The 26,071-nt window shown below is 50.8% G+C and overlaps 3 protein-coding genes across 8 annotated transcripts; 2 read left to right on the forward strand and 1 right to left on the reverse strand.

Moving 5' to 3' along the window:
• Nucleotides 1-879: 879 nt before the first annotated feature.
• Nucleotides 880-15,238, forward strand: GALM (galactose mutarotase). Of its 2 annotated transcripts, XM_080388664.1 has the most exons (8): nt 885-1,300; nt 1,776-1,930; nt 4,744-4,950; nt 6,403-6,484; nt 9,736-9,877; nt 9,972-10,146; nt 10,622-10,733; nt 14,450-15,238. In XM_080388664.1, exons 1-7 carry the CDS (start codon nt 1,105-1,107, stop codon nt 10,697-10,699), a joined length of 1,035 nt encoding a protein of 344 aa, XP_080244790.1. In that variant the 5' UTR covers nt 885-1,104; the 3' UTR covers nt 10,700-10,733; nt 14,450-15,238. The 2 variants fall into 2 exon arrangements, 1 of the variants encoding a protein (XP_080244790.1); XR_013928340.1 differs by lacking the exon at nt 14,450-15,238 and having other exon boundaries at nt 880-1,300; nt 9,961-10,146.
• SRSF7 (serine and arginine rich splicing factor 7) lies at nt 12,554-20,960 on the reverse strand. Of its 2 annotated transcripts, none has more exons than XM_080388665.1 (9): nt 20,837-20,960; nt 20,327-20,507; nt 20,009-20,185; nt 19,050-19,124; nt 18,849-18,950; nt 18,441-18,494; nt 16,261-16,305; nt 15,658-15,693; nt 12,554-14,487 (listed from the first exon to the last, which is right to left on the reverse strand). In XM_080388665.1, the coding sequence occupies exons 1-9, from the start codon at nt 20,862-20,864 to the stop codon at nt 14,433-14,435; spliced, it is 753 nt and encodes a 250-aa protein (XP_080244791.1). In that variant the 5' UTR covers nt 20,865-20,960; the 3' UTR covers nt 12,554-14,432. The 2 variants fall into 2 exon arrangements, with proteins under 2 accessions (XP_080244791.1, XP_080244792.1); XM_080388666.1 differs by having other exon boundaries at nt 15,562-15,693.
• On the forward strand, nt 20,913-25,439 carry GEMIN6 (gem nuclear organelle associated protein 6). 4 transcript variants are annotated; one of them, XM_080388672.1, is made up of 4 exons: nt 20,913-21,046; nt 22,594-22,739; nt 24,373-24,608; nt 25,155-25,439. In XM_080388672.1, exons 2-4 carry the CDS (start codon nt 22,612-22,614, stop codon nt 25,166-25,168), a joined length of 378 nt encoding a protein of 125 aa, XP_080244798.1. In that variant the 5' UTR covers nt 20,913-21,046; nt 22,594-22,611; the 3' UTR covers nt 25,169-25,439. The 4 variants fall into 4 exon arrangements, with proteins under 4 accessions (XP_080244798.1, XP_080244795.1, XP_080244797.1 ...); XM_080388669.1 differs by having other exon boundaries at nt 24,373-25,439; XM_080388671.1 differs by lacking the exon at nt 20,913-21,046 and adding an exon at nt 21,074-21,338 and having other exon boundaries at nt 24,373-25,439.
• The last annotated feature ends 632 nt before the right edge of the window (nt 25,440-26,071 follow it).

The following is a 26,071-nucleotide window of genomic DNA, read 5'->3' on the forward strand; positions in this document are numbered from 1 at the left end:
ACATGAAAACACTTCGTGAATCAGTTATGGCTGTGACTGTCCTCTCTTGTGCCTACGGAGCCTTCCTTGCTCCACAGCCCGTGCTCCTCCCTGGGCCGCTTCAAACAGGACGTGGTATCGATGAGCAGTGAGAAGTATGTTGGCTTGCGATGTTATTCTCCAGCCGAGCACTGGTTGTGAAGGTGCAGAAGAAAACAGAGGAACCGCCATTTGCGTTACACTGCAAACACGAGGCCATCGTTAACGAGGAAGCGCAGGTTTCTAAACCGCCTCTGTTCAGCCCCTGGTGGGAGGTTTTGTTTCTGTGTCGGCTTGGAATCTGTAGTTTGTCTTGTCTAAAGGTGACTGCTATGTTGGAAATGAATATTCAGCAACCACTGGTTGACCGTTTTTGGTGGCAGTTCTTGGAATTATTGGTTCTTTGAACACATTCTGAAAATGGTCCCTCATGAAAATGTAACAGTATCCAGTCGTAGTGGAGTTGTTCTGCCTTGCAAAGGGGCCTTGCCGACAGATGTCAAAAATGTGCACAGGCATTACTTAAATTAAATTAAATTAAATGTTGCTAGGGTTTTCCTTCAGATGGGAATTGCCTGTGAAGGCCTGAGACAGACAGGGAAAGTCAGTATTTAAAAATATTTCGGTTTTTAGTGGCGTTGAGGTCAGGGCCTCGAGAACACGGCTTTGAGAGTCAGGCCGGGCCAGCAAAGTGCCCGGGGCCCGACCTCCAGCTCTGTCAGCTGGGCCGGGGGGGCGCAGGGGGCGAATTGCGTGCCCAGGCGGGCGGGGGAAGCTCCGGCGGCGCCAGCGCCTCAGGCGGGCGAGGGGAGCCCCGGCGGCCGCCCCGCCCAGGCGGCCCGGCCCGGCCCGGGGCGCTGAGGGAGCCGCGGCGCCTCCCCCGCCCCGGCGCCTCCCTCTGCGGCTGCGCCCAGCGCCGCGGGGCCGGAGCGCGGACGGGCCCCCGGGGCCGGGGGTGGCTGCGCCCGGGAGCGGCGCTCGTCGCGGGCCGGCCGCCGCTGTCGCCTCCGCCGCGTCCTTCCCGGCAGGGCCGCAGCTCCCGCCGGCGGTGCTGGGCCCGGGCGCCGGGCCCGGCGCGGGGGCGCCATGACGGAAGTCAGGAGAGAAGCGTTCGGGCAGGTGCCCAGGGAGGCGGGAGGAGGAGCGGTGGAAAAGTTCGTCTTAAAGTCGGACAGCGTGGAAGTGCAGATCCTGTCCTTGGGGTGCATCGTCGCCGCTCTGGAAGTGAAGGGCCGGGATGGGGCGTTTTCAGATGTTGTCCTAGGCTTTGACACTTTGGAAGGTGGGTCTAAATCTGTTCCTTTCAAAAAAAAAAATACACCAATCAGGCAATTTAACCAGCATTTTCTGGTTTATTGCCACACTGCACGATCTGGTTCTAAGGGTCCCTTCCAAATCACGGGCTGGATAAATACAACTCCTGCTGCCTGTCCTGGGCGCAGCGGTGGGCAGGGAACGGGGACATTGGTGTCTCCAGGTTGTGGTGCACCCCTCTAATGGGGTATCCCGGTGTCACACTTTGACCGGCATCAACAGAGGTCTTTCCTGCAGCTCTGCAAAGAATACAGAACCCATCAGGCTGTTTTAGTCGAAGACATGCATGACTAGCGAGCTGTGTGTCCTGCGAAACGCCAGGACCACAGTCACCTATTCAGCACTGGGGGGAAGCTGAGAGACATCCCTGCAACCGTAGGCGCACCTGGAGACCACCCCTCCCATCCCCGTCCTGTTTAACTGCATGCTGCTTTTCTGGCCAGGTTACACGAGGAAGCACCCCTTCTTCGGCGCTGTCGTGGGGCGTGTGGCCAACAGGATTGCCAAGGCGAGGTTCGCTGTGGATGGGAAGGAGTATCACCTGTTCCCCAACGATGGGCCCAACAGCCTGCATGGAGGAGCCAGGGGATTTGACAAGGTGAAAACCAGGCTGGCGGGTCCCCAGTGTCCTCTGGCACACAACCTGTGGGGTTCTGGCAAGGGGATATGTCTTCACTCTGATCCTGTAGGATTTTGTGGTGGTCATTGAGTTGAATCAGCTCCCAGAAAGTGCCGTGGGCGCAGGAACCAGGGGAATTGAGACCCCGTGAGCTTGCTGGGTTGGCCTCCCTTTGCCTGGGTGGCTTAGCAGGGCTCGCTTAACGTCATCCTTGGATACCATGCAGAGCGTTGCTGTGCTTCCCCTGCGTTACTGCAGCCCTGAGGCCTTGTGAGCCCAGTTCTTACGAGGTTGTCCTGGGATGAAGTGCTGCCTCTGCAGAGCCTGGGCTGGCACACAGCAGTGAGGGCCCAGCCTCACGCATGATGGAGGCTCCCAAGGCACCAGCTGCGCCGCCTTTCAGTGGGTGCCGTCGGTGTGCCAGAGTCCAAGGAAAGTTTCCTGGGGTATAGCGATCCTCACAGACTCATTTGCACCTGCAACAGTTTCAAGGCTGTTACTACCTGCCCATAGCTCCTCCCAGAGTCAGAAGGTCCTGTGTTCGCAGAAACTCAGTATCATTGCTGTTTGCTTTTGATAGCAGTCACAAGTAAGGGGAGAGCAGGGTAATGCTGACAGTTCAGTGCAGTTATTGCACTACTCCCTTTGATGCTGCTTTCATCCCAGTGGCAGCACACCCCATGTTCTTGCTCTTGACCCACAGCAGCAGGTGACTAGATCAGGCCTGCAAAAAGCCCCAGCATCGCTGTGTCCCCTTCCCACCCCCTCCCTGGGATCACCCTAGATAAAATGAGCTCTCCCTGGACCCAGGGCACTCAACTCTTCCTATCTTCTCTGAAGAACTGCTGCTGAAGTCACTACAAGTAGTAAGAGCAGCAGAACATCTCTCTTGAAAGCCTTCCCGATAACCGTGCTGATTGCATAGCAGGCTCAGTAGTCTCTGCTTTCCTGAAGCCTTGGGCTTTCTTGGATCAAATGCATGTGTAACTAGCAAGCCGCTGGTCCACCGTTTCCCCAGAGGAACACATGTCAATGCGTGATACAGCTGCTTTCTTGGTTAATGTTTTGTTTCATGAAAGGACATCCAGGCTGACAGGGAAAAAGTCACAGTCTCTGGAGAAAAGCTCACTTCTGGGCAGCGCCGTGTGAACTGGCATCACATTGGGATCAAGTGCTCCTCAGCCTTAGGAAAAAAGGAGTACTGGGGTGACTTGTCTGTTGAACCCCCAGAGAGGATAATTTAGTTTCAAGTTTCTTATATGCCCTGACCCGCTATGAGCTGGAGCTGAAAACATGCACTCTTTTGCACCTAGGGCTTCCAGACTGTCTTTTGCACATGGGGGAAATGGCTTCCTCTCCTGCCTCTTCCCCTTGCTTGCTGAAGACACACCAGCTCGGTGGGGATGAGGGAGGGCTTTGTATCCTGTGGCCCACAGGCACACTTGGGCACCTGCTCAAGACCCCCTCCAGTCAGGAAACGGTCACTGCACAGAGACCTGTGGTCAGCCCTAACAAAAACAAGACATGCTGGCTCTTGGCTGTCACTGTCTTGGCTGTCTTGTTGGTTTTTCCTGAACTTGTAGACCTTGGTGCTGTGGTCAGCATGTGGCCTGATGACAGGGAAGCTTACAGCTATGCCTACATGGCAGCAATATCAGACCGTGCCGCTTGGGGATTGGATGGCTTAAGAAAATAACCCTCTTAGATTAAAAAAAAAAAGTGCTGCCTGTATGCTTACTGGCCTTTAATAGCTTTTTCTTTGAATAACTTAAATAGAAACTCGTACATAAAACCACCGCATCCCCCAGCAGCAGGAGCTGCAGCTGAGCTGCACTCAGTGCAGGGGGACATGCTCCACAGCCTGGTTATCACGTTTGGCACCCTCGGTCCCTGTGTTTGGTGAAAATGTTGGCTTTTGACAAGTGCCCTGAGTTTGTGATCTCTGCATAGGGCATGAAAGGGGTCATCTCAAAAGTGTTATTTGGCCCCTGCCCCTAGATCTGTCCTCTTTGATTAGTCAGTAACTATTCCTCAGGTAGACACAATGATGATCTGGAGACGGGGCACCTTGCCTCTTGTCAACATCGGTCCTGCGAGGGGCTGAGACATCTGCTTAGCATCAGGTCCACAGCCAGGCTCAAACAGGCTCTCTGGGCAGCTAAATTTACGGTGTGCTGGCTTGTTTCACTTGCCAGCAGGTTTGGCTCCAACAGGGCCCCGGTTTCTGGTAGGGGCAAGAAACGGAGAGGTCCGAGTTCTCTGAATCAGCATTGATGTGTGGATGTATCTGGAAATACACCTAGTGCTATTAAATTAACCCAAGCCCAGACCCTAACAGGAGCTCCCAGTGTGTATTTACACTGTCCTGGAGGCCAGCCCTCAGTTAGCTGAAGGAAGGGCAGCAGCTTGCTGAGGCGGTGTTTCACACCAAGAGATCCGTGGGAGGGGGAATAAATCCAGCTGCAGGGAAGAAATCAAATTTGTGAATCTTCTTAGGCGTGAAGTACACAGGCTGGGACAGACTCCCATCAGAGCAGGCTGGTGCTTGTGTTTTCTCCCACTTCCCCTTTTCAGCAAGAGGATACTGGTTTTTAGTCCTTCATAGGGAGAAAAAGATTGGGCTTTTTTCTTTTCCTTCTAGGAGTAAGAGCTGGGAAGATGGTTGAAAGAACCTTTGTTTCAGTGCATCGTTCCTTGAGTACCTTTTGTCCCTGGGTTCAGCCCAGCCTGTGGCAAGACAGAAGGGCATGGTGTTTCCCATGACTGTCCCACCCTTGGCATACTCCTTGCAGGTTCTCTGGAGCCCCCAGGTCCTCCCGAATGGTGTCTGCTTCTTCCGGCTCAGCCCTGATGGTGAGGAAGGCTACCCTGGTGACCTGAAAGTCTGGGTGACGTACACGCTTAGTGGTGGGGAGCTGGCCATCAACTATCGAGCCCAGACCAACAAGACAACACCCATCAACTTGACCAACCATGCGTATTTCAACCTTGCAGGGCAGGTAAATGTGGGGAGATGAACCCCATGGGGAGGCACTGTGCAGGGGAAGGAAGCCTGGGGACTCATGGGATGATCCATGGGCTTCCCATGGGATCACTGGGACGAACGTACTGGTCTGGGGATACAGCATGCTTCTGGGGACACAGCGATGAGGGTTTGTCTCTATGCATCATGGGCTGCATGTACCTACAAGCTGGGACAGGACTGAATCACATAGACCTCAACTGAGGACGTTATGCCAGTGTGTCATGAGCCCAGACAACCCATCACGAATATTTACTCTCCTTTTGTGTGTAACTGGGGAGTTTCAGTCTCCTCTCATCCCTTGGGAAGATTACAGAGGAGGTGCAGGACTGGCATGCCCTAGTGATGGAATGGCATTCCTTAACTGTCTTCTGTTGGCACTGCTGAGACAACGTACTGAATCCTTGCGTGGCTGGTGCAGCTGAGAGCAGGGCCTGTGGTGCCAGCCATAGCCTGCCACCGAAATACCCAGGTCAAAATGGGGAGGAGAGGCATCACGGAAAGGGCACATGAGGCAGCCAAGGCTGCAGAGCAGAGCAGTAGCAGGGAGGAGAGGGCTCCCGCACGCCACTCCGGGGCCCGGCCAGCTAGGTGGGCACTGTATTCGGCTGCGCTTTAGTCTCATCCTGTTTATAACTGGGCTTGGAGGAAAAGGGTTTGAGAAATAAGATGTTGCTGGGCAGAGCAATAGGATGGGACAGGGCAGTCACACTTGGATGTGAGACGAAGAGTCTTAGAAGTGCTAGTGAGTGACATCCTAGCCCCTCCATGCAGGGGGTCTGCTCAGGCTACTGCCCGAGTAATGTCTGTGCAGTTCTTAGTTTACCCTCCATTTGTCTGCCCAGCAGTACAGTAATATCAACACCTGCAGCATGCAACTCAGGAGTGTTCCCAGAGGAATGGGAGACCTATGGGCATGAAATTGCTGCTCAGATTAGACAGTGATGTCCAGGCTCAGCTTTGATCCAGCTCCCCTTCCAGCCCAGCAGGTTCCCTGCCAGCATCCCGAGGCTGTGGGAGAGGAAGAGGAGTGCAACCCCCCACACTGCAAGAGATGAGCCAGGAGGATGTGTTGAACTTCCCCAAACTTGCCTCCTTCCCTTTTTGCCTGCCGCCGTGTGCTCAACAGCTGGTGTGGTTTGGCTAGTTGACCTGCAGGGTGGTAGTGCTTGGTGCAAGGTACGAGTTCAGACTGATAGCCTGAGCCCTGCAGGATTTGCAGCTCCTGGGTCCTAGGCAGGCATTTGTCTGTGCTGGTACCATTGTCCTGTGCCCAGGGTCAAAGTGGGATGATGGCCAGGAGGTCCCCCAGGCACTACCAGACCTGCTGTAGCACTGCTGCAGAGAGACACTTCCCGGGTGTGCTTAGGGCTGCTGGAATGGTGGAAGGGCTGCAGCAGGAGTCCCAGTATTTCCCATCTTCCTGCAGGGCTCACGGGATATCTACGACCATGAGATTTCTATTGAAGCAGATTCCTACCTGCCTGTGGACGACACCAGGATCCCTACTGGTGGGTGGTGGGATGCTTGCAGCGTGTGGTGGGGACATTTTACAGATGAGTGGTTGTGGGGATGAGGGTACGGTGCTGCCCGGCAAGGGTGGGCACACCAGGGCCCAGGGGACCCCAGGCACAGCGGGGCCCTCCCCCATGGGCACAGTCCCGAAGCACCTGAGCAGAGCAGGCAGAGCCCGGCACTGGTAACAGGGTCCATCGCCAGCCCCAGACCTGGAGAGGGGGGTGAGACAGGGTCCACCCGGGGGCTGCAGGCAGGGGCAGCAGGAGATGGAGCCAGAGGCAAGTGGGATGCGAGGCTGCAGGCTGTGTTCAAGGGGCCCATCCGGGAGACAAGCTACCTATGACACAGGACCAAAACATTTCTCCCCAGACCCCTTTGGCCAGCATTTCCCTGCAGGCCAGTCCCCAGCGCCAGGGAGGGTCACTCAGCGCTTTGAGAGCTGGGATTAACCCGGGCTTTGCCTCTTTGGCTTCCTCTAGCAGTGCTCAGCTTTATCATACTTCTCTATTGGGATTTTCCACATGATGTCAAAGTCGTACTGCCACAGATCTTATTTCCATGAGATCAGCGTGCGCTCAAAGTCCACAGAAAGCAGGAAAATCAGTTTCTTAAGCCTCAGTAAAATGCGGGAGACACAAGCAGCATGCTCCAGGCAGAGGGCTGCATCCATAAATGCGATGGCCCACCAGCACGTGGTCAGACTGCCTGCTCTGGGGGGCAGCTCCCAGGCCCAATGCTGAGCTCTGGAGCTGCTGGGATTGTTCGTGCTTGGGAGCCTAGCATCATCCTTCCCTGCAAGAGCACAGCTGAGCCATCGGTCCCCTCATCAGGACGGGAGAGCTGAGCTGGTGCTACTGACTAGGAGGCTGAAGACACAAACGCAGCACTTCTCTTTCCTGCCTTTAATGTCCTGCATGGCTAAAACAGGAAAGTCAGTTAAGGGTAACAGCATGTTTTCCATGCTAAGCAGGTTAATTAAACAAAGGTGGTATTGCTTCTGACTCCAGCCTCGGTGCAGAGAAGTGAGCTGGCAGCCTCTTGCACCCAGTCTTGATTCAGAGGTTAAAATGGAGAAAACGGGGCTTTCTAGTTTTCTTCCCTCCCCGCTGCACCCTCCCTCTGCCCCGGCGCTGTTCCTCCCCATAAATGATTGAGCTGCTCAATTAAATAATCTGAACAAGCTGGGACAGGGAACGCGTTTGCCATACCCGCAGGAGGGCCAGCACTGAACACGTGCACTCGGCCGTGATCCCGCCGCTAACAAGGGGCGCCTCGCTGGGGGTGGCTTGACTCAACCCTCCCCCTGCGCTGCTCCAGCACCCACTTTTCATTTAGTGTTAAGTGACTGTGCTGAGTTGCAGTAAGAGTTGCTCAAATTGCAAAATGAATCTGATACGAAGTTTTATTGTTTTTAAGAATGAAAAGCATTATTTAAAAAAAAAAAAAAGAAAAAAGCTGGTTTTGGCTTAACTTTTGAAAAATGTAAAATAGATTAAAATAATCAAAAAAAGCAGACTTCCAGATTTGCTCCTAAATGGTGGCTTTTCATCCAGCCCAACTGGCTTAGAGGAATGGGGACCACCAGAGTTCAGATGCTGCGCCACGGCAGGCGGCGGGGGGCACGTGTGCAGGAAGGCTGTGCTCCCGAGTGCAGCTAGCGTCAGCCCCAGGGAACCTGGCTGTGGGGTGGGATGTGTGCCTGAGGGCTGCGTGAGCTTGTGGGGCGGTTTCTGGTAAGCAGAGGCTCTGCTGGAAATGGCAGGGCTTGTTTTTCTGATGCTCTTGCAGCGCTCCTTTGCCGAGTGCACCTTCTGACATCAGGAGGGAGAGGAAGAGAGCCTCTAAAAAGCAAAAAAAGAAAGAAAAAAAGAAAGAAGCAAGCAAGCAAGCAAGCTTTTCAGCTTTGCTGTCTGCTAAAACCAGGGTTACATCTGTGTGCATAAACCACAACCACTCTGCATGCATGCACCAGCTTGCACCTGGTCCAGGTGGCTTTTGCTCAGCTTGGTGTAACACGCCTGGGCTCAAGCACGGGACGAGCTTATGGTGGTACCAAACCCATGGCCCTGCTTCTTCCCACTGCTTTCACCATGCAGCTGTTTCACATCTTAATTGCGGCCAGCTTGCTGCCCCTGCTTTTTGCAGTTCCCTCTGGAGTTTTGGATAAATGTAGCCTTTGAAGGTGATAAAACTGTGTATATTCTTAGCCCTGGGGTGAAGATGAGATCTGTGCAATTATTAAGGACAAGGGTCCTTGCATGCAAGGTGTTTTTCCGCCCCACAGCTGAATTCAGTAAATGCACTCCTTTCAGATACAATCAGAAGCCACAGAAGTGTGCTGTTCATCAGGTGGAAGCTGTTGTTTCTCAAGGTTTACACAGCAGAACTGGTGCAGAGCTGCAGCTGAGCAGAGCACAGCGCATGGGGCCAGCACTGGGGTGCTGGTGTGCCGCCATCCCCAACACTGCCAGCTGCCTGCTGACCCTTGGAAACCTCCTCCTTTAGAGAGGGGTAGAAAAATGTGACTTTAGGGAAAATTCCCCTCTCCTGCCCTTCCTCTCTCACCTCCCCCATGCAAACCCCTTGCCTTTTTTGGGATCGCTGTGTTTTGCACTGTGTTTAGTATGCCTTAGGGTTGTTCTTAGGATGCTGCGTCCCCATATCAGGCCTTAAAAAAAGACTTGAGAGAAAATGTTGATTTTATGGTCTTAAACCTTTTATCCCTGAAATAATGCCTTAGGATGGGAGGGGACTGGCCCCAGCATACAGCCCACATTCACCATCCCAGCAGGTGGGCCATCTTTGTGGCCATCTCACAGATGTTTGTTCAGAGATCTGGGAGGATTTGTTTATTTATTTAGAGAGTATATGTGTATAAATCTTAGGCATATATAAATATTAATAGCTAATAAGTTTTGGGTTTACGTTGATCAGCTTGTATAGTTACATATACAAGCCTCACCTCTTGTTTTCTGGCTCCTTGGCTTTGCTTTGTCCCAGCTAAGCACAGTGGTGTCCCCAGGGGCTGCCAGCGCTGCTAGGGGACAGGGTGGTGATGTCCCAGCCCAAGTCACGGTGGCCACAAGGCAAGCTTGCTCAGAGCAGCTTGCTCACAACAAGACAAGGATCACAAACAGCTTAAAACCCTCAGCTCACCGAAGTGAGGGATCTCAGCCCTGCGTGGGGCCAGTGCCATGGGTGTTGGCTGGCATGTGGGTGACACTGCTGTTCTTTCCCTGCCCAGGGGAGGTGGCTGCAGTGCAGGGTACCGGCTTTGATCTCCGGCAACCCGTGGAGCTGGGGAAGCACTTGCAGAAGTTTCGTCTGGACGGCTTCGACCACAACTTCTGCCTGCAGCAGGCGCAGGCTCGACGCCTCGTGGCCAGGTAGGCTGGGACCCCAGCGGGGGTCTCTCACCATGGGAGCCATGGGGTGCCTACTCGGGCAGCCCCTTGGCATCCTCCACCAGCATCTCCCTAGGGCTCGCCACCTGCCCAGTGGCAGGGCCATGGAGGTTCACACCACCCAGCCTGGCGTCCAGTTTTACACCGCAAACAACCTGGATGGCTCCCTGAAGGGCAAAGGCGCTGTCACATACCCCAAGCACTCGGCTTTCTGCCTGGAAACCCAGAACTGGCCTGATGCCATCAACAAGGTGAACCATCCCCCCACCCCTGGGAGCTGCTTGGGTCTGTGGCAGGGACCATTCCACCACCCCTGCCCCGTCTCTGGGGCATCAAATATGTGAACGGAGTTGGTTTGGTGAGGGGGACGCTTTGTAGGCAGCGGAACTGAGGCAGGCACAGGTCACACCATCCCATAGCATTAGGCAGCAGTCGGCCAGCACAGTGGGGACTGGCCCCGCAGAACCCACCTTCCCAAGGGCATGGGGTCTAAAGCAGAAGAACCCTGCTGTCCTCTCCACAGGACCTGAATTTAGCCAGGAGGGAGGACTGGCCCACCCCGCTGGCCAGTAAGCAACGGGTGGTTAAATGCTGCCATGGGAAGTGCTAAGGGGGGAGCCATGGGACCCTGCCCCAGGAGGGCCGAGGGATGCAGCCATGCCCTCCTGACTCCTTCTCGTCCCACGGTGTCCTCACAATCACTGACGTGCTGTTGCGTCTCTCCAGCCCCACTTCCCCAGTGCCCTACTCCGGCCGGGCGAGGAATACAACCACACCACGTGGCTCATGTTCAGTGCCATGTGAGGAAAGGGGATGCCGACGTCTGCCTCTGAGAGAGGTAAGTGCCTCTAGCAGGTTAGCCAGAAATCCCACCAGGTGCTGAATGACACTTTAAAACTACCCTGGGCGATGTATCCCATTTCGGAACTTTTTTCCTCCTCTGTGGTTTTCACCGCTGGTTTGTGCTGGCTTTTACTCTTGGTGCCACCTCTGCTGCTCTCTGGTCTGTGCAAAGCTCTCACCCTCTGTCCAGCCTCACCCTGGGCACTGGGTTTTGTTTTGGAGCAAAAATGCACAAGGAAACACCTTGTTTAAGGATATGGCGTGTTGCAGCTCAAACTACAGCAGGGGAATATCTCATAATATTCATGTGGAGCACGTGGGAAGGATAATAGAGTTGTAGTTTTTCGTTACAACATCAGCTATTCCTGGCAAAAAGCTCTGAGCCATGCGGGCTGCTGCTCTCCCCCTACCACAGCTTGTTGAAGGGCACCCTGCCCTCCCTGTGCTGGGCAACAGCAGCCCCCACAGCCAGAGCTGCCAGCTGCCAGCAGCACTGCGATGGCATAGGTATGCAGCAGCCACATGGAACAGCTCTGTGGGGGACAGGGTGCTGGGATTGCTGGGATTATCCCAACCAGCTGCCCTCGCTCCTCTGGCTTAACACCTATTTTGAAGCCAGCAGCGATAGCTGCACCGGAGCATCTTCCACGCTATGCCTTGGCTGCTGCAGTGGAGCGGGTGCATCCATAGTCCTGACAGTCCTGAACATACAGCTGCAGGAGGAAAATGATCATCTTTAATGTTGTGTTTACATGTGAAATGCGTATCATCCCCAAAACCCTGTGACAGGGGCCTGTCTGATGAAAACCTCCATGTTTCTGAGGTTTCACAAAGAATTGGCACAAGCCAGGAGGATGGCGGTACCTCCGTACTGGGGAGCTGGCACTCCTCTCCCCAGCGACACAGGGGTAGCCGGCGCCCTGGGCCAGGCCCCCGCAGAGGCACTGCAGCCTGACTCCCACCTTCTCCTGCCATGCTGCTGGAGGGGCTGCACAGGCCCCGGTGGGTCAGCCGGGGCCTGCAGGGCTCCGAGCACCCTCCCCTGGCTCAGGGCTGCGGGAACAGTTTTGCCCGCAGTGGTTGTGCCTGGCCATTGGGTTTGCAAACGTGGCAGACCCATCACAGTCAGCTCGGCCACCCTGACCCCCGAAAGGAGCGTCCCTGCGACGCCCCGAGCACACGGATGCACCCAGCCGTCACACATCAGGTGCTGCGGCCCGTACCAAGGGATGGCATCACTCGCAGAATAGTGCCCGGTGGGTCTGGGCCCGGGAGATGCTGGGCTGCAAACCAGGGGCAGAAGCAGCATCGTCCCTGCGGGCATTGCCCCCCGCACTAGGGACTGCGGGTACGTACCCCCTTGCCCCCGGCAGCCCGGCTTGCGCAGGGGCGCGCACCCACCCGAGGGCCGCAGCAGCCCTGCACACCCCCCCGTGGCCGGGCAGCTTGCCTAAGAGCTGACCGATAGCGCACAGCCCTTGGTGAAATCCTGCCAAACCGGGGCAAGAGCTGGAGCTGCCAGGCTGCTCCAAGGGTAGGGACCGGGGCTGAGGCAGCACAGCCACCCTCGATTTTGGTCGCCAGAGGACACTGGGCTTGCCACTGCTCCCTCTGCGCCTGGAAGCACTGGCTGACCCTTGTAATGGCCACAGCCGCAGGCAGGGCCAGCCCTGCTGGTGCAGCCCTGCCTCCTCGCTCAGGTTCTTGCTGCTGAGCCTGGGCTTAGAGGAGCCCCGGTCCCCTCACAGGAACCCCAGGCTCCTCTGCTCCGTCTTCCAGTGTCTCTGGGTACTGAAAAACAGGTACCAGTACAGCTGTCGTTAGTCTGCAGGTTTATTGTGGAGTAGGTTTGCCCTAAGAGTACAGAAGAGAAAAAAGCTGATCAAATTCCAGAGCAGTGGCGTACGCGTGCCTCTCACCAGGTACTATAGACCAGGCAGGGAACACACAACCCACAAATATTCCAAACGCAAGTCACAGGCTTTGGGCACGTCTGCTACATCATGCAGGGCAACGTCTGCGTCACTGCCCTACTCTCCCACTGTGGCGGCGATGGAGTTTAATGGGTATTGCCAGAACACGGGTCATTGCAGCCGGCAGATGAAACACTAGCCCCCAGCGCTGAGCGCGGCGGGAGCGGCCAGGCAGACACCAAGCACCACAACAGTTACGACCAGGCATGAAGGCCAGACAGTGCTGCAGCATGACAGCGTGCTCGGAACCTGGGCAATTTACTCATACACTGAAAAAGCTCCATAAAGTCATTGTTAACAGGAAACCCGTTTTTTGAAAATCATGGCTTAGCCCAAGGTGTGACCAGTTAACCTTAATTTTTTTTTTTTTTTCATTTAAGACGCTCTGCTGTGGTTTACACACGGGAAGCAAACTGCCATGATAGATTGCGTAAGCCCAAACAGGGTCGTCTTTCCATTTCGGTGCGTGTTTCCTGCTGGCCAAATCTGGCCTTTATTTCTACTAGATAACCGCTCGCAGTCAAAAAATGTTTGCTTTTTTTTCCCCCTACACCTACCCATTAGTTTGTTCACAGTCTAACATTATTTCCAGTCTTTTGCTGCGATCTGTTGTCAACAAAGTGCCTTTATCATGCAATTCTTGACTACAGAACGAGGACAAACACAGAGTTTGACATACCTATACACAAATAATTAATCCTGCAATTGCGTGTGTATTTGCAGTAGAAAATTAGGTTAATTCAACAAAATCATCTCCAGGATCTGGGCTACTTTAAAACCATACCAGTTTCTGGAAAGCAGGTTAGAATTCCTGAGGTCAGCTGTGAGTCTTTCACTTTAAGGAGGAAAGTTTGAGTGAGCTGCAGAAAGACTAATAACCGCTTATGTTTGCCTCTCAAACACATTTTCTTAAGGTCCTTCAGAAAGTAGGTCAGAAGACCTTAATGTCTTCCTTCAAAAAGGAAAACATCTTGAGACATTTTAAGGAATTTTCTTTGTATTAATAGCCTAAAGGACTGAAAAATGCAACAAGCAAAGGTAGCAATCATCAAGCTATTATTAATTCCTATTACATTTAGAGGTTTCCGCAGATGTTACTAATTTAAAAAGATGTCAGTGTTTTGAATAAAAGCCCATCCTTAAATTTCTGGGCATCTGATATTGCAACTAGTCAAGTGCCAGACAGTAAGCTTTGCAGAATAATCAGATCACGGAGAAAAAATCAATGGCATATGCAAGTTTTTAGCCACCTGCAGACAGAGATGGATTTTAAACTCCATTTCAAAGAAAGCAGAAACTGATCCTTTCACCAAAGACCATTCAACAATAAACGTGGAAAGTGACTAGTTTGAGAAGACACCAATATTAGTCATTCCCATTTTAGACATTTTTCATCCACGTTACATGGCACACAGCTAAAATTACCCAAATGTTAACAGAAGCAGCAGGGTTACTAGAGAAGTTTTAGTTAAAAATACACATTTTATTTCAATGTGCCAATAAAAAAGTCCCACATTTTCATATCACAGGAAGTTAATTCATACAATAAAAAGAGACCTGCGCTAGTCTATTGGTGTGACTAACTCAGAAGACCCAGATCATGCCAAATTTTAGTTGATATACTCTTCTATCTACATTCTTACATTTACAAAGACACCACAAAATCCCTTATAATAATGTAAGCAAAATAACTTTCTTCCTAAAAGATTAACTTCATAACTTTAATCCATTCTTTCAGGACTTGCACTTCTTTGAGGGCTTCCTGATGGTGAACGACTGAAAGGAAAAGAATCCACAGTTAACATTGCAGTAATCATTTGGGATTCACAAATACAGGAAAAATCAACAGGAGCATACCTAGAGTACTCCGGTACACTTTAAGCACTACTTTTTAATAAAATAACCAACCACTATTGACAAAGTTAATGGGTTGATGATTGTATGTTAGAGATAATACCTTTTTTTTTTTTTTTTACTTTCACATTTTTGCATTTCTCCACTGTTATTTTTATAATACAATTTAAATGTGATCACTGTAAAGTCACCTAAAGAGTACTACTAATAGTGCCCTTCATGGAGGCAGGATAATTCCTTCACTATTCTGATACAGCAGCTTGTCAAAACCTATTATGGTGCTCACTCAGCATTTATGAGCCTTTATTATAAAGTCCCTTGTGACTGTGAGGTTACACTGCATACAGCCACGTTTTTAAATGAAGAAAACCTAAGTATAGAAATTTGTGGGGGGGAGGCGCGGAATAAAAGATGCAATTTGCAGGACAGAAAGATCTCCAAGGCAAGGGGACGCATCATGGCAGGTCTACTGCTATTCTTACTAGGATATATCCCCTCCCACAGATCCTGAGCGCTGGAGTTTTGGAAATGAATTATTGGAAATCAAACTAGGGGAAAAAAAACGCTGCCGATTCTGTCACTACACATATATGCATACACACATACAGAGATAATTATTCACCAACTTATTGCGGGGGAAAAAATAATCTGAGTAACAGCAGTCAAAATAACACTTCTTCCATTTCTGACTGCTATGCCAGTTTACTCCACTCTAAAACCCGCAGTGAGACTGGGGAAGATAATGAGACTCAGAGCTGATTCCCACATTTATTCTGTGCTTTAAGCTCTTTGAGCTCACCAGTAGGAAGTCTCTGGGCAATAAAACTGTTAGTGAACTGAAATGAACACAGGAGCAGACAAAGACAAGACGTAACGCTGCTACGTAACCAGTATCCCAAGGAATTATTACTACATATATATTACCATACATAAAACCACAATCACAACATTATTTCTGTTGAAGAGATCTCAGCAAAATACCTTTCCAGTATTTACCTACAAGCAGCAGTCAAACTCCTCAGCAGAGATCACTGCAGATACTAAAATGCCAGCTCTACGAAGTCTATGTTACTATTAGGGAGACCAACATACCTTCTCTTTGGAGATGGTGATCGGGACTTTGACCGACTGTCAAAACAGAATATCATCAATGCGGCTTAAAGATCAAATGGAACTTTTATATTCAAAAAAATAAGCATCCTAGACAGCAATGGAATTGTTATGGGAATCTAGCCAGAAGCTCTTTGAAACAAAAAAGTTTTCAAATCAACTTTTACTCTGACAGGGATTATCAATTCATGTAACATGGAGATTAATTTTAAGCAACTGTCTTCCATAGAAAAACAGGAAAACAAGGGGTAGTACTGAGGTGAGGCTTTGAGAAAAGAAACATTATCACAGATTCCTGCTGTTTTATCAATAGCATTAATAAAACTGAAGCCCTTTATCTGAAGAAAAATGTAACAGAACTGACCATAAAGACACAAAAAAATCAGTACGATGTTGGAAACTACAAAGAGTTAATGAACACATTCCAAATAGCTGCAGAGGAAATTGAGTCATCTCTGTCACGTCACAGATTAGCTGGGCACCATCTTTGGGGCATTTTTTTCTAAAGGACCAGGCCCCATTAATCATGCAAACCTGATACTGAATTCTAGATGCTACTGCAGGCTTTATCTGTGTTATGCTTACCTCTTAGCCGGTGAGCCAGATTTTGATCTGCCATGAGACCTAGACCTACAACAAGAAAAATCACAGCTCAGCAGGGATGGTGGTAGCATGCCTGTTCCCACATTTGAGACAGCAAGATTCACACTAAATGTGTAAGAACCGTCATAATTGAACAGGCAGAATCTTGCAAGTGTCCAGGGCTTTTCCCACTAAGTTTCAGAAGAAAGCTTTTTAAATGGATGCTGCACATGTTGCTCTCTACTTTGGTCCCTGGTGGATGACTGCTGTTTGCTGACGCAGGTGGAAGGAATACATGAACAACCCCAATCCCGACCAGTACTTTCACAAAGCTAATAAAAAGCCATGCTCTGAAGTTGCAAGTTTTATTAGGCCTGAGTGACATCTACCACTGTGGTTGGAACTGGCTGCAGGTGGCATGCTTCTGCAAGTATCTCCTCAGTGCATTCCTCTTATGTATGTGCTTGCTCAAAATACTCTTTTAAAAAAACTGTCTGAAATTAACCCTTGTGAAAACTCTCAAAAATGTCAAGTCTTTGAGGTAAGACTGCTGCACCATAATAACACTAATACTACCTAAAAGAATAACTGAAATTTTTACATTCCCAAAGGAAGTGTTCAACTTCCCACATCCAAGACTTTCCAGAACAACTTCCAGATGTACGCTGTGATGCTGTCAAAGCAGCGAACATCACGTAACAAGTCAGCCTGTCTTCCTCATGAACCAAGAGCCTGTCTCTGGGCACTATGCATTCCTTTGATTCTTCTGTGAGGAAACCATCTTTCAGTTGCCTTGTGGAGTTGAACAGTGACTTCTTGGAGTTAAGCACTGCTACTTTGCCACTTCTCTGTTCTGGTACATCTGTAATTTCCTCTGCCATGGTTACTTAATCTCTACTTACAATGAAAGCTGTCACACAACAGAGATTAGAAATTTCACTAAAAGCATCCGTTACACTGCAGAAAACCATCCTGGTACTAAAAAAAAGAAAACAACGGTAGTAAAATCAAGATGTTTTTCTCTTTGAGAGCCTGTTGACTGGGGCTGTTTGCTGTTCATCACTGACAGTGTGAACAGTGATGAGCCATGATTAAGTCATGTTGGAACAACTGGTATTAAAATTCAAGATATTTCAGCAACAGTTAGAGAAAGCGTACCTGATCAGTGAAAGGCACTGCTCTACCGCCTCAGGGAATTTCCCTGCTCTTTTTACAGGCTTTGGGACAGTTTGTGTGAATTTCTGCTCTTAACTAAGCCACACCTGGTCTTCATCTCTCTGTTCCCTAAAAACTCCCATCATTACTTGCTGTTCCACCCTCAGAAAAGGCCACCACCACCTTTCGGCACCAAACCTTTCCGTGTTTCTTCACAGTTTACTACTACGTTACTTATTTCAAAGAGCAGCCATCAAACCAGAACAGTAAGCCCAGGAACAGGCGGCAGCAAGAGCGGTACCATCTCCTTCAGGACAGAACTTCAATTTGATCTTGTTCTCCTACAACAGCTTGTTGGGGACATCCAATCAACCTGTATCAGCCAGGCTGCCTGGACAAGGTTGCACAAAGCACAAGCTGCATTCACTTACTATGGAAGGTTTAAGCCTCAACTTAAGAGAACAAATGACATCCTGTGTTCCTTTAAAACTTGGTCGTCACCCGTGCAGCATTTTTTGTTGGTACAAAATAATTCCGACAGATGTTTATCTCAAATTTAATTCAGCTCCTGCAGGCTGACACTTTGTTATTTGACAGAGCTGGAAACAGTTGTAACACTCACAGTACCAGCACATGCATTAATGCTTTAACATGCTACCGGAAGGGCATCCTGATTTCTGGCAAATAATGGGAAGAATCCACAATCTCATGTGTGCTACACACAGAAGAAGAAAAAACCCAACTTTTCATATTAATTCTAAACGTTTGCAACGTTAGCTGGTAACGCAACCTGATTAAGTACTTAAAACAGTACTTGTGATGACTATCGGGACCTGGGTATTAGTGATACGTAAAACAATTAAAAGGAGAAAAAGCAATCTGCTGCACTGCTTTTTAAAATTACGGACCCCTGAGTTGGTGGAGAGAAAGAAACAGCCTTTTCTGAAAATCTTAACAGTTGTTAGAAAGTCTAAACAGACTTTTAAGCAGCTTTTACTAAGTGTCCGCAGTTACGGAGCAGATCTTACCTGCTTCGAGGCCATGTAACAGATCTGGATCTAGATCGGGATCTTGATCTAGACCTGAAATAAAAAATTAATTAAAAAAAAATAAAAATTGAAGAACTCAAGTCAACCAGAAGTGACAACAATTACAGTGCTATGTTAAATTTAAAACCTACACTTATATCATTAGATATTTCAGACATCAAAAATCATCATGCGACACGCAGCTATGCAAGCTCTCAAAACTAAATATATTACCATGCCTGTAAATTAAACTAGGACTATCAGTAACCTTTTAAAGCATGATGAAGTCTGATTTATAGAGGTCAACACCTTTCAAAGTCTACTATCAAATACCTTTTTGAATCTGTTAACTAAACGAAAAACAACAAAACCAAAGCACACAGACTATTAAAAGTTACCACTAATTACCTTGATCTCTTCAAGGAACCTGATCGGGACCGGCGGGGAGACACAGACCTAGACCTACGAGGAGAAATGGACCGAGATCTACGATAGGAAGCTGACCTGGACCTGCAAAGAAGCCAATGGAAAGAGTTGTAGCTTTTAAAAAGCACAGCTTTTCTGAAGCAGGAGCTGCAAAGAAAGAATGAAAGACAAACTTAAGCCCACCTCCTTCCGCGACTCCGACTGCGAGACCGAGAGTATCTTCTTCCTCGGGACCTTGAACGAGATCTAGACCTGGACCTGGTTTTAGGTTAGAGAAAAAAGGTATCAGCAAACAGCTGCAGCAACCGGTGCACGTGAGGCCCTGCTGAAGTCAAAACTTATTTCAGACAACTAAAGAACTAGCATCTGTCAGTTGGAAAAATCTCTGGGCCTATTTTTCTCGAGCATTTTACTACCTAGAAAAATGTTAAAAGCTGAATTACATTGCAGAATTACATTAGAATAGAAAACACTGTAATGCGTATTTAAAATAAACCTTGCAAGTTTGCAGGTCGACCCTCTTTGGCCCAAGGTCTAGCAGATCTAGACGATCTAGAAGTATCTATAGCCGATCGCTGCATCTAGGTGTTCTCTTCAATCTAACGACGATCAAACTGACAGCCCAATGAGCCAGGGTGAGGCTTGATTGACGCAAGAAGATTTTTCTAGGTGGGAATGTGGTCAATCTGGTGTTCCTCTTTCTAAACCGGAGGGGGGCCCCAATTGAAAGCCAAATTTACTGTTACGGCGATCACCGTCTCAAATTTTCTGCCCTTAAAGAATAAGGTGAAGCTACGTGTAGATGGCTCGAGGGGATCTGGCCTCTTATGCTGATCACCTCAAGGTCTAGGAGGATCTTAAGTGTCGGATTTGCAAGGCGCCTCAGCATGAAATCTTAAGGCTCGTGACATTCTGAATCAAGGCGACTGACTCAAACGAAGAAACCTGAAAGGTTTTGACCAGGTTGATTATTAAAATATTAACATTTGATAGAAATAGCAACAAATTGTAATATACACCTATACATTTATTCTAGCGTTAAAACTTTAAAGAAAACTGGCGTAACATTCTGTTCTTTGCTAACAAGAGCTACGCAAAAGTGAACTGGCGAGGCAACCCAGCCGCTCCGGCCCCACACGTACCTGCTCCTCCTTCGGCGACTATAGCGGTGACAATCATAGGCATAGTGGCCTTTCTCACCACACTCGTAGCACCTGTCGTTGGGGTCAAAGGGGCGCCGCGCAGGAGGCCTGTCGTAGCGGGAGCGACGGGGCATCCCCGTCGACACTTCCACCCTCACCCTCGAGCCGCATATCACCCTGCAACAAGTCCGCGACGGCTCTGAGTTAGCTGCTACTGCTTATGCCAGAACTACGAGAAGGACCAGAGGGAACGCCCCGGTCTCTCTCTGGTTTTAAAATGGGCTGCAGCTGCTGCGAACACCTGAAATGCACACGTACTTCCCGTCAAGTCCACGGACGGCATCTTCAGCGTCCCTCGGGTCTTCGAACTCCACGAAGGCGAAGCCTGGCGGGTTCCTCGCGATCCACACGGTTCTCAGGGGCCCGTAGTAGCTGAAGGCTCTCTCCAGCTCGCCCTTGCCCGCCCCCGTGCCCAGGTTGCCCACGTACACCTTGGTCTCTGCCGGGAGGGAAGCGCCGTCAGCGCCGGAGCCGGACGAGGCGACGCAGGCAGCGGCGCCCCCCCCCGCGCCGCCATCTTGTCGCCGGGCCCGCTCCCGCCTTCCCCACCGCGAGCGGCGGCACGCGCGGCCGCGCCCCCTCCCCCACGGCCGCGGACGCAAGATGGCGGCGGCGGCTACAACGGCGGCGGCAGCCGCCCGGCCTGGCCTCCCACCCCGCGCCGCCTCGACCGCCGCGCCGGCCGCCCCCGCCGCGGCCTCCCCGGCCGCAGTTCCCCCTCCGGCCCTCCGCTCCCCCCCGCCGCCACCGCCCGCCGCGAGCACCCACCGCCTCCGTATCGCCCGTAGCGCGACATGCTGACGGCTCCGCCGGCCGCCCCTCCGCGCACGCGCCGCCGCCGCGCGCCTCGCGCATGCGCCCGGCAACGGCGGGCGGCGGCCGGGGGCGCCTGAGGGGGCCGGCGCGGGGCGGCGCTGCGTCCTGCCCGGGAGCGGCCGTGCTGCTGGGCGGGCCCCGGGGCGGCGGCGGGGCCGCGAGGTGGGTGAGCGAGCGGGCGGCCGGGCGGGGCGGTGGCTGGCGGCGCCTGTGAAGGGCCGGTTCCCCGCTCCCGCCGGTCAGCGGCGGGAAGGCCCCCAGGCGAGCGGTAGCGCTCCTCGGGCCGGCGGAGCGGCCGCGCCTCGTGCGCTGCGCCCTCACGGCCTGCTCCGCGCCGGGGCCGCGGGCAGCGCTGCTGCGGGAGCAGCCGCACCGCTTCGTGACCCTGACTGCGGGTGTGCTTGCGGTGGGAGAGCAGTAGTAGCTGCCCGCGCTAGTGACCGGGATCCCCAAGGTTCGGCTTCGATAACAGGATAAAAAAATTATTCAGGTCTTCGTGGTTCAGAGCAACTTGGTAACTGCGCTGGCAACAATGGAGAAGATAAAATTCAGTAGGGACGGAGGCTTGCCAGGAGCTGAAACCGAAGACGTTTGGAGTATTTTGCTCAGAAAGACACTTTGAACAAACCGCCCTCCAGGCTGCAGCCCAGAAGGGGACCAGTTTAGGAAGCCCTTTAGGCAGTAAAACAGTAACTGCATCCCACGTGTAAATACAGGAAGACAAAGCACCGTCTTCCCACGGAAGCTCAGATTTCCCATTGTGTTGCTTGCTCTCACAGTGACGATAATTAGATTTGCTAATCCCTGCTTTCTAATAAACTATTAACTCCGAAGGAAAACAGTACAGCACAAGCCGTTTATAAATAATTTTCCATAGGACTGTAAAGTTGAAGTTCACAAAAAAAAATAACAGAAATGACCTCCTTAAGCTTGGGAAATAAGACTAGCTCATTTTAGAGTCTCGGTGTTTTTCCTGTTAACGCTCGCAGGACCGCGGCGTGCTTGCCCCCGCCGAACCGAGCGCAGAGGTACAAGAGCGGGTTCCGCGGGGGTGACACCGGGCTGCTCGGGGCAGAAGCCGGGCGCAAACACCGGTGTTTTCCGCCGGGAGCCGGGCTCGGCGGTCTGGGCTCGCCTGCGGGGCCGTCCCCGTGGCGGCGGCAGAGCGGGCGGGCCCGCCCCGGGCCGGTGCCGCGCGGGGGAGCGGGGGCTGCTCCCGGCGGGGGCAGCGGGGCAGCGGGCCGCCTCCAGCGCCTTTGCCGGGGGGTGCGGGATGGCGGCAACTGTTGCGCGGCCCCGGCCGGAGCCGGCCTGCCCGCCGCCCGCAGAGCGGAGACGGGGCCGGGGCGTGTAGCGCCCGGGCCTGGGTGCGAGGGACGTGCCGGTACGTGGAACAAAACTGCCGAGGGACGGGGATCCCGAAGGTTTTGTGCGAGGGCAGAGCGATAAATGGGGTGTTTGGAGCAACGGGAAGGGGGACAGTCATTTCTGAGGCTTCGCCACGTGCCTTTAAAAGCAGGCAAACTGGGTGGGAAATTGCAGAGCTGCAGCAAATGCAAACCGCCTCTGTGGGCGTTTGCTTTTAAAAAATGCCATCGGTGCTTAAGACGAATGGAAGATCTTCACCTGGAGGCAAACTCGGTTCTGAAGCAAAGGGCAAAGCAAAAGGATTCGTTGCTTCTCCAAATTGATCTCTGGGTATTTTCTAGGTTCTGGACATAGGAAATATGAATGACTGGCAGAAGAAAACCCCTCTAGACTGGGAAACGTATCTGAACAAAATGGTGAAAGTTGCTGCAATTGAGAAACATGAATATGAAGGATGGGTCTTAACAGTTGACCCCATTTCTGCCAGGTAAGTACCAAAGCTTTTTTTTTTTTTTTTTTTTCTGTGAAGCTAAGAGAAAACAAGTTTTTCAGGAACACAGAAGATCCCAAGACTGAAGTAAACTTTTTTGGAGCAAAAAACATGTTGAGGCTGCATGCCTCGCTTTTTTAGTTGGCAGGGCCTAAGAGAAAGCAATGTTGCAGTTGATGAGGCCAGTTCACCCAAGTCCACTTTGATCTCACTCAAATGACTGGTAAGTTTGGGGAATGGAAAATACCAGAATTCGTGCTGACATTATTGTGGACCTGAGGTTAGTACTTTAGTCCTAATAGGTGGATACCTTTTAATAATATACAAAGCCCTGCTTCACAAAGACAGCAGGAATGTTCTTAATGCTTTAGGTGTTGAAATCCTTATCCTCTGTCCAAAGTTCTCACTTGCCCTGCTTTCCCCTACAGCCTGGCACCCATGAGGGTGTCCTGGCTGCTTTGGAGAGGAAGCAGAGAAATTGGCAAGGGTATTGGACAGAAAGTGGCACCGCAGTTCTCAAGTGAGTAGCTTCAAAGCAGAGTTTGAAAGGCAGAACATACCAGGGAATTGGCAGAAACGTGGCTCCTTGCTGCCAGAGCCTTTTCATACCTTTTTGGTTTTGAGCTTGTACATGAGCACAAGGAGGCTAGAAACTAAAACATCCGGTTTCTGATGTGTTTCAGAAGAATTGGATGTTGCTTCAACCCTGAAGTAGCTTCGATACTTAGGTTTTCTCTTGGAGTCGGTTATCATTTTGGTAAGAAAGGTACATGCAGCTGCGAGTGATTCTGGGGATGGCCAAGACTAAAACCAAGGCTTATTTCACTGTGCATTTCCCAGAAAGTCCTTACATCCACTAATGGTGGCAACAAGCAGATTAGAAAAATGCTGGCATCAAATTCTGGAATTTTTCTTCCCACAAGAGGAAGAAAGTGGTTCCTAATCCTCTTCATTGATACATGGGGAAAAGATCCTAGAAATACAACAAGCTGCCTTCCTACCTGTATTTTAGGACTTCTGGGATGTAAATGCCCTTGGTAAAAGACCAGACTGCTACAACATGAGTCTCAACGTGCTGTGGTGTGTTCCCATTGTAATACTCAAGCTAGAGTTTTTGATTAAGAAACTAGTAATGCTAACTTAAAAATATATAAATTATTTTAGTAATCATCAATAATTAACTATTAGTAATTTGTCATTAAAAAGTTCTGATGTTGTTAGCTGCCACATTGCCTTTGGCATTCAAAGTGCTGAATGTATGAAGCTATCATTGTTTTTGAATGTTGGAAGACTTAATGTTCTTCAGCAAGGTTGGGAATACTGCGCAGAAATATTTAGATTCCTAACCCTGATTTTAATGTACCCTTTGCATTTTTAAAGTCACGTTCTGCTTGAAAGTATCTAGCGTGGTTTCAAGTTCAAGGCCAGAAATTACCTGCAAAGCCTCACATTTTCAGTATTTTAAGGGTATGGCAGCATGCTTTTCGGGAAAAGTGGTGGATATGCAACATTGTCTAAATGTCTGGGTTGTGCTGATGGTAATGAGCACTCATCTCGAAGAATCTTGGCCTGTTTCCTCAGTCTTCACTTAAGTACAGTGACTCATACATTATCCTTCTTTCCTTGCCAGTATTGTCCTTGCAACATTCCTGGAGAATGAAAAGGTGTCCATATCTGTTGTCTTGGGCCATGCTGTCCAGGAGGTCAAGATACTGAAGGAAGGGGATGATGAAATGAAGCAACGGCTTGCTGGCATATTTGCACCTGAAGAAAGCAAAGCCTACAGCCCAGCGGAACTTGAAAAGAGGAAGAATGACTTGAAGACTTGGCTGGAAGCAAACCACATCCCTGTAACAGAGCAACAAGGTGAATCGGGAAGAATGCTGTGTGTGGCGGGGGTATTAACTATTGACCCACCATACGGCCCAGAAGAGTGCAGCAGCTCCAATGAGATTATTCTGTCTCGGGTTCAAGGCTTGATACAGGGCTACCTTGAAAAACAGCAGTGATGTGTAATGTTTAAAGCAGTTGTCTTTGGGACTATGTCTACCTGCCCTATTATAGGAACCGTTTTCTGGGTATCAATATACCACTGTTTGCAAAAATGCTGAGTTTAGGTACTTCTGTCTGATTTTTGTATGTTGAGAACAGGATAAAAAAAGCAGTATTAACTAAAAGCATGAAGCATTTTCTATGCACTATTTTTTATTAAAAACAAGCCACTGGATAATGATGATGTATTGAACTGATATATTAGTTTTATAAATATTTTTTATAACAGTATTGTGAAAGATGATACATGATAAATGTCAAACTGTTTTCCTCTGCCTTTAATTAATTATCTAGTGGTGCAGGCATGTTTGTTCAAACTGCTTTTGAACCAGAATTTGAACCAGAATTTTCTTTTTCCAGAAGGAGAATTGTGACACTTGGACTTACTAAACCAGATGAAAGATGTTCAGAAAGCTCCCCCCCCCTTCAACTGTTCTCCTGTTTTAGAATGTAAATTATAATGTAGGTCCATATTTGTAAAGTGATTAGGGAAAGTTAGCAGGCAAATAGCAGGTTTTAAAAACATTCCCTATCTCTATTTGTTATTTTAGAGCAGCAGTGTATTGATTTTTCTGTCCTCTTATGAAATAGCACCAAAACACCTTCGGTGTGCTCAAATGCATTTGAAAGCTGTGCCTAACCTGCCCTCCTCATTCCTGCTGTGGTTTATTTAAAAATACTTGGGATTAGTCAGATTCATGCTGATTTTTCTTAACAGCCCTCTGCCACTCACCCGGTTGCATCTCCCGGCGGCGGGTGGGTGCCGGCGGGCCGGTGCTCACGGCCTGCCCGGAGCCGGGGCGGGCTGTGCTGGGCCGGGGGCCGGCAGCAGGGCGACCCCCGCCCGCAGGGCGCCTCCTTGCGAGGGGTGTCGCGGCTGCCCGCTCGTCCGGGGCGAGGAGCCCGCAGGCCCCTTCGCCGCCCGTCCGCGGGGCCGGGGCAGGGCCGCCGTGGCGGCGGGGGCTGGGCTGGCCTGGCCGCCCCCTGCGCTGCCCCTGCGCCAGCCGGCCTGCCTCGCCGCAGCCCGCTGTGGGCACCGCGTTACCCGCTCTGGGAAACAAAGGGACGCGTGAACATCTACAGTGGAAAACATGAAGGGATTTGAAAAACGGAGGCTGTTGGTCCGTGCAAGCAGTTAGGAGAACGCGGCCCTGGGAGAAGGAGCGGACGGCCGCAGTACGTCGGGCTGGAACGTGAGATCGGCCGAAGGGGAACCGAACGGTTCGTGAGGCTGAACGGCAAAAACGCGAGCGGCGCCCGGGGTGGCGGCGCTCGGC

This window comes from Falco punctatus (assembly GCF_963210335.1).
Source record: "Falco punctatus genome assembly, chromosome: 5".
Taxonomy (NCBI): domain Eukaryota; kingdom Metazoa; phylum Chordata; class Aves; order Falconiformes; family Falconidae; genus Falco; species Falco punctatus.